Source organism: Schistocerca piceifrons, chromosome 8, assembly GCF_021461385.2.
Source record: "Schistocerca piceifrons isolate TAMUIC-IGC-003096 chromosome 8, iqSchPice1.1, whole genome shotgun sequence".
NCBI classification, from domain to species: domain Eukaryota; kingdom Metazoa; phylum Arthropoda; class Insecta; order Orthoptera; family Acrididae; genus Schistocerca; species Schistocerca piceifrons.
The window spans coordinates 59,351,094-59,363,451 of record NC_060145.1 but is presented as its reverse complement, the minus strand read 5'-3'; the positions used below and the strand labels follow the sequence as shown (position 1 = coordinate 59,363,451).

General features: G+C 39.8%; 1 protein-coding gene across 3 annotated transcripts in view; it reads left to right on the top strand.

The window, feature by feature from the left end:
* The first annotated feature begins 1,753 nt into the window (after positions 1–1,753).
* LOC124711596 (GDP-L-fucose synthase) overlaps positions 1,754–12,358 on the top strand; it is a 43,642-nt gene continuing 33,037 nt past the window's right edge. The window contains exons 1-2 of one of the 3 annotated variants that reach the window (XM_047241752.1): positions 1,754–1,957; positions 2,085–2,237. In XM_047241752.1, coding sequence (XP_047097708.1) covers positions 2,101–2,237 — 137 coding nt within the window. In that variant the 5' untranslated portion in view covers positions 1,754–1,957; positions 2,085–2,100. Of the gene's footprint in view, positions 1,993–2,084; positions 2,238–12,358 lie in introns of all 3 variants that reach the window. The other 2 variants (XM_047241751.1, XM_047241750.1) reach the window with 2 other exon arrangements.

The following is a 12,358-nucleotide window of genomic DNA, read 5'->3' as shown; positions in this document are numbered from 1 at the left end:
TCGACACACTCATGTCGCTGTGGATCTCAGAACACTGAAGTCCCTAATGATTTCCAAAATGGCTGATTACAAGAACAAATAAATTGAGAGTATACTATTCCCTTGCGTGGCACGTTGCCACATATGGATCACAAACGTGGACAATGACAGAAGCAGACAATGACAGCCTAAGGGTATTTGAAAGGAAAATCTTACGAAAAATCTATGGGTCTGTGAGAGAGGCAGAAGGTTTGAGAGTGAGATACAACCATGAAATACAAGAACTTATACAAGGGAAAGATATAGCGAAATTTATCAGATCTCAAAGAATACGTTGGTTAGGACATATGGAGAGGATGACGGAAGACAGAGTGTCCAAACGAATAATAAATGCAACACTGTATTCCACCAGAAGGAAGGGCAGACCAAGAGCTAGATGGATGGACAATGTGCTAGCTGACCTTGCCAAGATGGGGATCCGTGGATAGAAGAAAAAAGCTGAGAACAGAGAGATATGGAGGAAGATTGTTGAGGAGGCCAAGGCCCACCAAGGGTTGTAGTGCCGAAGAAGAAGAAGAAGAATACCCCATGCATCTAACTCCAACTACCATTCCGCGTTCAAAGTCTGTTGATTTTAGATAATGTTAAAAGTAATACACATATCTCCTTCAGTCTACGTTTCCAAGCTACAATCTAAGTAGAAATGAGATATTCACTCAGCAGCGGAGTGTGCCACATATGAAACTTCCTGGCAGATGAAAACTGTGTGCCCGACCGAGACTCGAACTCGGGACCTTTGCCTTTCGCGGGCAAGTGCTCTACCATCTGAGCTACCGAAGCACGACTCACGCCCGGTACTCACAGCTTTACTTCTGCCAGTATCTCGTCTCCTACCTTCCAAACTTTACAGAAGCTCTCCTGCGAACCTTGCAGAACTAGCACTCCTGAAAGAAAGGATATTGCGGAGACATGGCTTAGCCACAGCCTGGGGGATGATTCCAGAATGAGCTTCTGTAAAGTTTGGAAGGTAGGAGACGAGATACTGGCAGAAGTAAAGCTGTGAGTACCGGGCGTGAGTCGTGCTTCGGTAGCTCAGATGGTAGAGCACTTGCCCGCGAAAGGCAAAGGTCCCGAGTTCGAGTCTCGGTCGGGCACACAGTTTTAATCTGCCAGGAAGTACAATCTAAGTAGTCTGCTCTAGAGTTTTGTGAATAAAATAAGTCACAATAGAATCAAAAGCCTTACCATCAGCGAACAGTACAAATAAATGTACAAAAATTTATTACTGTTTAACAATTTATAACTCTTCCACTAACGTAAGACTAACAAATCGGAAACACATTACACACTTCTGATACAACAGCGTAACTATGCAACTTTCCAACCTATGAAAGCTGTCTAATACTTACCATTTACCTGTCCTCTTATGATTCCATGTAAATATGCATATTGAGATGAAAATGATATGGCCACACAAAGTGAGGGGCTGTTCAACTTGTTCTCTCAGAAAATCCAATTAGCTAATCATATTTGGCGGGCTTTCCAGAGATAGCAACTAACTCGCTACCATAACAGACCGCTGTTGACTCTAAATTATTTGTTTTTGTGCATCCCATTTACTTTTTATTTGTTATTTCATGAATGAAATTTGCAAATCGAATTGACGATTCTGAAAGAAAACTGTTTAATAACTGTGAGATCGACTTAACAGGATGCATAATTTTGCTTTTAATTTGACTTCAAAGTTTTCTTTTATGTTGTAGTGTAGCGTCACAGATCACAGTGCTACCCACGTCGTCTGCAGTCTGCAATTTAGTTGTTTGATGTTTGGGAGAACTGTTTGTGGTTTTTCTAGCAGAAGTCAGTGTCAAATTTATTATTGGTGCATAAAGCTCACAATCTGTAAAATCTTATGTTTGCTGAGAAGTGTTGACAATCCTTAACTAATCACAAGCATAATAAACACTGCTGTTTACATGTAAGATTATTTGCAAGTGTTTCTTATCTTTACACGTAAGTACCCGCATAGCCGACGTATTCACTTTCACGCAGAAAACTTATACATAGATGGTCAGGAACGTATACGAGAATCTTTAATTTTCCAGATAGCGAGGTAGAAGTATGTCAGGAGACAAAAAAGTGATTTTAGTGACAGGCGGTACGGGCCTTGTGGGTAAGGCCATACAGACAGTGGTGGCAGAAGATGAAAGAACAGACGAACAGTGGATATTTCTAGGCTCAAAGGACGGGGATTTGAGGTAAAACTTTTAGTACTGATAAATCCTCTTGTCCTTCAAATTTTCTTCTTCTATGTTCGCATATGCAAATATGAGTAGGAGCAGGCGTATGTGGTCCTCACTCAAAAGATGTGGTTTTCGTTCGTAGATATGTGCGAAATTAATGTTTGTTCATTAACCAACCACATACTTATATAACGTGTCTTAGGCATGTAATAAATATACATATTTAGAGAAAGCCAGGTCCGAACAACTATGCTGTGTAATATCATAGAGATTTCCGGAAGATAAATAACAAATTCTGTGGAAGTGCTAATTATGACAGTGTAACAGATGTTTACACATAGAGAACCATGATGTTGCCATAATGCTGTTAAACCAGTATACTAATCCATATAATGTATGTATTTCCTTGAAAATGTAAGTTTTCCTCTAAGCTGCAGAGCTTGAAATTTCTTTCATTCCATAGATCTTTATAACTAGTCATTATCAATGCCACATCATTGACTAGTCAAGACTGAATGGACTGTCAGTATTTCATTAAACAGCAATAATTGTAAAACAAAAAAAAAGATTGAAATAAATGGTTGTAGCTCCATCATAAATTGCAGTAGGAAGATTAATAAGTATTTTTTTTATTTCTTGATGCTAACTAGTTTGACACTTATGTCCATTTTAAAACGATCTGTGTTGTGACAGTACAGGTGGAAGCCTATGTAAAAAGAAAAAGCCCCTGCAATGAAGATCAAAGTGTCACTTTGCCCTACTCAACAACTGTAAACAGAACACAAAGAACAGACATTGGAGTTCTCCAGTCTCTGTCCTGTGTGGTTTACTTACTGTTGTTGAGTTGGTTGTAGTCACTTGATTATCACTGCAGTGACAGTTGTTGTACATAGGCTTTTGCTTGTATTGTCACACTTACAATAAGATGGTTTTAAAATAGACATAGGTATCCAAAAGAAGTGTATTTAGTGAAATGCACAATTTTAATGTTTTAAATCGCAGAACCTTTCTGCTAGTATAGAGTGAACACCATTGGGAGTGCAATAACATTTTCAGGGGCATGATTGTTTCCCAATCTTGTTATGGCTGTAAAATAGATGCTTCAGTGGTACTCAGAGATAATACTACAGTTCCTGCCAAAGTTCTGCATCTGCATACATTCTCCGCAAACCTCAATGAAAGACTTAGGAGAAAGTACTTCTCTTTGTACTGCTTGATACTGCTTTGTCCCATTCGATTTGCATTTGGAGAATGGGAAGAATGACACTATAAATACATCACACTGTCACTAGTCTTTGTTTGTCTTCACTGTTCCTTCCTTTGTCTATCTTAAAGTGTCTACCAGTTCAGTTTTTTCAACATTTCTGTAATATTCTCCCATGTGTCAAACATAGTTGTGACTATTCATTGTGCCTTTCTTTATATATAGATGCATATGTGGTGTCACCACCAGACACCACACTTGCTAGGTGGTAGCCTTTAAATCGGCCGCGGTCCGTTAGTATACGTCGGACCCGCGTGTCGCCACTGTCAGTGATTGCAGACCGAGCGCCGCCACACGGCAGGTCTAGAGACACTTCCTAGCACTCGCCCCAGTTGTACAACCGACTTTGCTAGCGATGGCTCGCTGACAAATTATGCTCTCATTTGCCGAGACGATAGTTAGCATAGCCTTCAGCTACGTCATTTGCTACGACCTAGCAAGGCGCCATTATCATTTGCTATTTATCTTGTGATGCATGTACCGTCAGACCGATGTTCACCAATTATGGATTAATGTTAAGTATTCCAGAAGCTATGTACAGTTTTTGCTAGTCTCAATTCCTTATCATTTTCCAGACCTCACGCCATCCTGCGTGAGCTTAAACGCGTGCCCTTCGGCCTCCCGTCCTAGTGGATTGGCTGTCTTGCCAGTCCACAAAAGCATATATACACCATTAGTCCTGTTATCTTGAATAGTTTCCAGCCTCAGGCTTGGTTTGTTGGGAACATAAGCCTTGCCATTTAGTTCTGTTTTCCCACCATCATTGTGTTCATTCTGGCCCAGTCCCCGTCTCCTTTTTTTACCGCATTCCTCCACACCTTTCAGCCTTGGTCTTCCTCTTGGTCATTTCCTTTGCATCTCCATTTCATGTATCTTCTTGGGACTCCTCTCGTTTTCCATTCTCTTTAAGTGCCCATACCATCTTAGCCTTGATGTTTCTATCCTGCTTTGCAAGGATTCCTCTTTCACTATTTCCCTTACCCTTTCATTTCTCATCTTCTCTCCATGTTATTCATATCCTGCTTCTGATGAACTTCATTCTGGATGCCTGTACGCTGCTTACATCTCTTTCCTTCATTATCCATGTTTCATATGCATATACCAGTATTGGGATGTAGTAATTTCTATTTATCACTTCTTTGCTTTTTTGTGGAATGCCTTTGTTCCAAACCAGGCTCCTAACACATCATGAGAATGCTTCTGCCTGTTTTCCACATTCACTGATCTCTTTCTCATTTATTCAGTTTTTCACCTGTAATCCTTATTCCACTAGCTAGTCTATCTTTCTTTCCAGATGTAACCAGGATCTCACTTTTTTTATATTAAATTATGTTTTATACTGTCTCACAGTTTCTTCCCAAGCATCAACCTGTTCCTGAATATCCTCCTCCCTGTTTACCCAGATCAAGTCATCTGTGAACACCATTGCTTCTCTCATGTCTTCTCCAGTTTTTTCTGCCACTTTAGCCCTTATCTCATCCAAGACCATGATGAAAAGGACTGCCCTGTTTCACACCTGTTGTTTGCTGGAAACAATCTGTCATTTAACTTCCTGCTTCCATACAGCTAGGACTTCACAGTACATATGCTCCACTATGCTTGTTTTCTCTTTTTCACTCCCTTCTTTTCTAGTGCTTCGCAGACCTTTGTTCTACAGACGTTATCAAATCTGTGATCATTCCATTTCATATCATAACAAAATGTTACATTCATGTATTTGTTTGAGTTAAGATTCTAACAGTGACTTTTTGTTATCCTGTAGTCAAATGATACTTTTTTTCATTTGGTGAAGTGTACAATTTTACATTTTTGACCATTTAAACAAATTGCCTATCTTTGCACCTGGCATTGCTTGCTTGTAATTAAGAAACAAAGTGGTCAGCAAGGATCTAGTCGCACTTTCCTGGGGCATGGCTGAAGCTACTTATATATGCTGAGAGATCACATGTTGAGCTGTCTTTTTGGCATGCCTGTCTGCGAATAAACATCTCTTTTATATGGTGAGTAGCAATCAGTTTATCTCATTATATTGTAAAATTCAAGAACAGATGGTCATCAGTGCAATGGATGAAAGTTTTGTGAACCAGTTCTGCTACCTGCTACTACCTTTCTCGAGGACTAGTGTGATCTTTGCATTCTTCCACCCACAGGACACAGTTTTTCTCTTTGTTTTTTAATTGTTATGTATAGTGTATTATTCTTAAGAGTGTCTAACTGCTGCAAAACTGAAAATGAATTTGACAGGGAGAGTATCAGGCCGTTTTTACCTCTAACCTCCCTGTAATCAGCCTTCACTAGTCCCTGCCCCCCACATGCCTATCCCCTTCTTTGCCCCCATTCCAGTTTTATACACACACCTTCTATCCTGCCAACACACTTGAAAAGACCTTTCCCCTTCTCTTCTTCTCTCTACTTTCCGTCCCACCTCCCTCCTCACCACCATAGCCTCCTTACAATGCATGTAGCAGTCCTAACCTGTACCCAACATGTTCCTCCACTCTCACACAGGCAGTACTAATATCTTTACCATGCTATCCTAAGCCTCCCAACCCCACACCTCTTCTGTACCCTCATTACCTATCTCGTCTGCTTCTGTAACTAAGCTGTCAGGGCCGTCGAACACCGTGTGAGGTGCCCGAATTCGATTCCCAACTGGGGGAAAGATTTTGTTCACTCGGGGACTGGGCGTCGTGTTGTCCTGATCACCATTTCATCATTGTCAACATGCGGGTAGTCAAAGTAGCATCAGATAAAACAACTTGCACCAGGCGATCGAATATGCTACACACGTATTTCGTTTCACTACGCATCCCAGCTAGATTGCTGGTCACCTCAGACTTAGTTGCAGTCAGGCCTTAGTGCCCAGAGATGAGGCCATGTTTGTTGTGCTGGTGTGAAAATGTGTGTGTTCTCTACATCTCTTCAAGAACTTGGTCTGAATGTTGAATATTTCCAGCATTCTTTTTCATTGTGCCGGTCCATCACTAGACACCCCTGTATGCGATAAGCAGCATTCTGTCCTTTCCATATTGTTGCTAACTGTCAGTACATTTATATGCTGTGAGATAAAATGTTCACTGCCTTTCTGGAAAAATGTTTGCAGTTGCCTGCAGAACCATGGTGGTTCCCAGGCGTGCACTCCTCAGTCGAAGCAAATTGACGGCCACAAATGTCTTTTTTTAAGGGGTCTAAAAATGGTGAAATGATGTGGGGAGGGATCAGGACTGTATCTATGGAGGATGTGTATGGGCTTCCCAGTGAAACTTCTGCAGTGTAAGCGAAACAATCTTGGTGACCTGTGAGCTGATCTCCTCATGAGATTTTCATATATTTGGAGCCCTGAAGGAAGACAATCGTGGCTGTCAATTTGCTTTGGACAAAGATGTGCACACCCGGCTACAATCGTGGTCCATAGGCAATCGTGAACATTGTCCCATGAAGGCAATGAACAAGCAGTAAAGGAAACCAAATAAAAATTTGGAGTAGGAATTGAAATCCAGAGAGAACAAATAAGAACCTTGAGGTTTGCCGGTGACGTTGTAATTCTGTCAGAGACAGCAAAGGACGTGGAAGAGCAGTTGAACAGAACAGACAGTGACTTGATAGGAAGATGAAGATGAACATCAACAAAAGCAAAATGAGGATAATGGAATGTAGTCAAATTAAATCAGGTGATGCTGAGGGAATTAGTTTAGGAAATGAGACACTTAAAGTAGTAGATGAGTTTTGCTATTTGGGGAGCAAAATAACTGAAGATTGCCAAAGTAGAGAGGATATAAAATGTAGACTGGCAATGGGGAGAAAAACATTTCTGAAGAAGATAAATTTGTTAACATTGAGCATAGATTTAAGTTTCAGGAAGTCTTTTATTAAAGTATTTGTTTGAAGTGTAGCCACGTATGGATTGAAACATGGACCATAAACAGTTTAGACAAGAGATTAGATGCTTTCAAAATGTGGTGCTATAGAAGAATGCTGAAGATTAGGCAGTACTGAATAGAAATGGGGAGAAGAGGAATTTGTGGCGAAACATGACTAGAAGAAGGAATTTGTTGGTAGGACACATTCTAAAGCATCGAGGGAACACCAATTTAGTACTGGAGAGAAGTGCGAAGGGTAAAAATTGTAGAGGGAGACCAAGAGATGAATACACTAAGCAGATTCAGAAGGATGTAGGTTGCAGTAGTTACTTGGAGATGAAGAGGCTTGCACAGGATAGAGTAGCATGGAGAGCTGCAGTCTTTGGACTGAAGACCACAACAACAACAACAACAACAACAACAAACAGTTTACTCACTTTTTTCCATTGTCTCGCTTTCATTTGACTGTCCCATGTCCCATATATAAAGCAGAGTTTGAGGATATTTTTTGGTCTATGCATGCCCTCAGTTTCAAATTTTCTTTTTCCTCTGTATCCCACCTTCATTGTTACAGCAAATAAATATTAATAGCAATAATCGTGTGAATACGCCATTGTGTGGCCATGTTGATTTGTAGATGAATGTTTCGGCCATTTTTGCAAGTGACCTTCATCATGGTGAGGTGAATGCACCACCTTGATGAATGCCATCTACAGCAGTGAATGAAACATTGGTCTGCAAAATATATTGGTTACCAAAGAGGAGCAGAATGTCCTTAGTAGACACAGTATTTCTAACTTAATGTGGTGGGAATTCAAGAGTAGTTGTTACAAATTAAAATCAATAACAACCACTTCCTTATTTATTTACTTACTTACTTAGTTTTCAGCCCTTGAAGGGCGTTGGCCTGCAACACAATATCCTGCCGTTCTATCCAGTCCATGGCTTGCTGTTTCCATTCTCTAACACCCAGCTTTTTCATGTCGTCTTCAATTCCGGTCTCCCATCTCGTTCTGGGATGTTCCTTCCATCATCTGCCTCCAGCCTTGCCATCAAAAATCTTCTTACATGTCCTGCTTTCCTCCATTCTGACCACATCCCCTGCCCACCAGAGTCTTCTTATTTTAATGGTAGTGACAAAGTCAGGTTCTTCAAAAAGTTATTCTAGTTCTGCGTTCTGGATGCACCAACCTTCTTGATCGTATATTGGGCCATATATTTTATGCAGAACCTTTCTCTACCGAATGCTAAGAATCCTTTCATCATTTGCAGTCATGGTCCACATCTTATTGTTTTTTAAATGAGGGTTTTAGATTATTTTGATAGAAGCGAGTGCCTGAGCACGGATAGTGCGGCAAGGTGGCATCTGTTGCCTGCTGCTTTTCTAGCTTTCACCTCACTGCTGATGTCATTTGTCTCTGTGATATTCAATCCAAGGTACTTGAAGTCTCTCACTCTTTCAAACTCCATATCACCTATTCTGAGATTTGGTAGGTTTTTTTGGTTGGTCATTGCCATATATTTGATCTTTTCGACTTTGACTACCAGGCCAAGTTCCCTTGCCTCTCTCCAGTTGTTTATAGGCATTGGCCAGCACAGCAGTGTTTCGTGCAAGTAATTCCACATTGCCTAGGGCAGGTACTGCAGTGAATGATTAAAATTGGTTCCTCCTGTATTTAACTCTATGTGACATATTACTTTTTCTATGCAGATGTTGAATAGCAGTGAGAAGATATTGTCATCTTCTCTCAGTCCCTTCTTCACTTCCACTTCTCTGGAGATTTCACCGTGTATTTTTACTTTACAGAGGGTCATCATAGTAAGTTTAATGAGCTTCTTAAGTATTCCAGGCTCTTCTATTACATTCCACGATGCCACTTTTGAGATGCTGTCATAGACTTGTTTAAAACTGATATAAAGTGGTGTAAGTTTATTTGATGTTCATAACATTTTTCAAATAGTATGCACAAAAGGGAGTAAGCATCCTAGTTAGGATCTTGGAGTACGCTTTATATGTAGTATTTAGCAGGGAGATTCCTTGATAGTTCTGGCAGTTTATCTCCTTTTTTACGTCTGGGGCACATAATAGCCATTTTCCACTCCACTGGCGTGCTCTCCCCATACCAGATGCTCTGTATTACTATATGTAATGCCTCCCACAGTGTTTCCCCACCATATCTGAGAAGTTCCGCCTGGATCTGATCATCTCCAGGTGGACTGTTGTTTTTTAAGGTCTTAATAGCCTGTGCCACTTCTTCCAGTGTGGGTTCTGGTGTTAAGACATCTGGTCTATAATAAGCTATTTCCACCAGTTCTTTTTGTTCTAATCCTACCGCTTCTGAGTTCAAAAATTCTTGGAAGTAATCTGACCCTTTGCCAAATATTTTATTACTCTCCCCCTATCAAATCCCATTCTTTACTCCAATTATATTTGCTCTGGCTTGAAACCCAACCTTTCTTTAATCTTTTGGTACATTTCACATATACTCTTCTCTTCTCCTCGTGGTTCAATAATTTCCATTTTCTTCTTTTCTAATGCTATTTTCTTCTGTCTGCAAACCCTCTTAGCTACACGGCACTTCTCATTATATTCATTCAGATTTGCTCTAGTTCTTGTCTGAAATAATTTCATTCATGCTATGTTATGCACCTCAAGTCTTCTCATACATTCTTCATCAAACCAATTTGCCTTCCTTTGAGCCCGTACATGTCCCAAAACCTCTCCAGCTGCCTCGAGGTTTGTAGTCTTACATCGTTTTCACATTATTTCTATATGTTCATTTGATGTGTCTCCCTGTCATTCTTAATTCCCTCTTCATCTGATAGGCTCTCCGTATTTCTTCTAACTTCAATTTCTTAATGTCAAAACTCTTTTGTTTGTGGCCTTTTTGTTTAAGCAATAGTGAGATCCTTTGCCTATACTTAATTCTCACTAGATGGTGGTCTGAACTGCAGACAGCTCCACGTTGGCTCCTAACATCCGTTATGTCTGATTCGTATCTGTGATCAATCAGTAGATTGCCTGTCTGATTTCTAGTTTGTCCATCTGGTGACATCCATGTTTCTTTGTATATTTCTTATGTGGAAAATATGTACTGCTGACGGTAAGGTTTTTCTGTATCAAAAAATCTACAACCCTAAATCCATTGTCATTTGATATTTCATGGAGGCTATGTCTTCCTATAGTTGGCTTATAGACCTCCTCTTCTCTTAGTTTTGCATTCATGTCTCCTATTAATATCTCAATATCACTTTCGGGAGCCTGATCATACAGCTGCTCTACCTTGCTATAAAACTCGTCCTTCCATTGTTCACCTGCCTGCTGTGTGGGTGCATGTACATTTATAATTGTTGTGTTGAAAAACTTCCCCCTTAATCTTAACATGGACATCCATTCATTGATTTGTTTGAAGCGCATCACCGCATGTTTCAGTTCTTTAGTGACCACAAAACCTGTTCCAAAGATATTTCTCCTCCTGCCACTATAGAAAATAGTGAAACTTCCCAAGTCCATTATGTTACTTCCATTTCACTTAATTTCCTGGAAAGCCAGCATTTTTATACCGTAGTTGTTTACCTGCATTAGCAGCTGACATAGGACTCCAGCTCTTTCTTCCGTCATTTCATTTTCATTTGATTGTCCCTAACATAAGGCTGAGTTTGAGGATATATGAATGCCCTCAGTTTTAAATTTTCTTTTTTTCCTCTGAATCCCATCTTCATTATTACAGTAAATAAACATTAATAGTAATAGTATTACAGCTATGCAACGGTGTTGCCATGTTGATTTATAGACCAACATTTCAGCCACTGTTGCAAGTGACCTTCATCATGAGAAGTGAATGCGCTGTGTTGATAAAAGCCATCTGCAGCAGTGAATGAAACCATGGTCTGCAAAATATGGTAATTTGTTCATACCAGAATAGGTTTTATTGAAGATGACAGTATCCTTGGAAACCTACACTCAAAAATATTAGCAATATTGTTTACCAAAGAGGAGCAGAATGTCCTTAGTAGATGTGTAAGCATGAGCTGGACAAATAGTATTTTTAACATAATGTGGTGGGAATTCAAGAGTAGTTGTTATGAATTAAAATTGATAACAACCACTCGCCTACTTATGACTGAAAGTTCAGCACGCGCGCGCACACACACGTGTGCACACTGTGGTTTCCTGATATACCACACCACCAACCATTAACAAAAGTACAATTATGTGAGGTATTGGCTTTCTTGATATGGAGGCCGCAGCATATTATCTTTTGCTTCGAGTCATCAACAGAAATAGAAGTAACTTCACGTGTATCCCCCAGGAAACTGTATGGGACCCTTGCTGTTCATGTTATATTTTAATGATCTGGCTGATAATATTAATGACATGGTTTTTGCAGGTGAGGAGTTATCTGTAATGAAGTACTGTCTGACAAAAGCTGCACAAATATTCAGTCATATCTTGATTATTGATGTAAAGATTGGCAGCTTGCTTTAAACACACACACAAAAGTAAAATTATGCACTTCAAAAATAAAAAAAAAACTACCCTATGACTGAAATATCAATGATTGACACTTAGTTTTACGTATAAGGTGACTGATTCTATCTGCAACAATTGGTAGGGATGTGAAATGAAATGGTCACTTAGGCAGGTGACTGACATCGCTTCACTGGTCGAATATCTACATCTGCATCCATACTCTGCAAACCACTGTGAAGTGCATGGCATCCTATTGTAACAGATATTAGCTTTGTTCAGTTTTAACAATTTCAGCTTTTTCTCAACACCACTAATACTTATTTCATTCATCTTTTCAGTGGTACTGGGACAAAATTGGGGCAATTTACCTGTGTTTTCCTATGTAAAGGAATATTTGAAAATGTAGTTAAGCATTTTGGCTTTTACTTTACTATCCTCGGTTTCAGTTCCTGCCTCATTCATTAGGGGCTGGACACTAATTTTGGTGCCACCAACAGCCTTTACATACTACCAAATTTCTTTGAAATTACAATTAAAT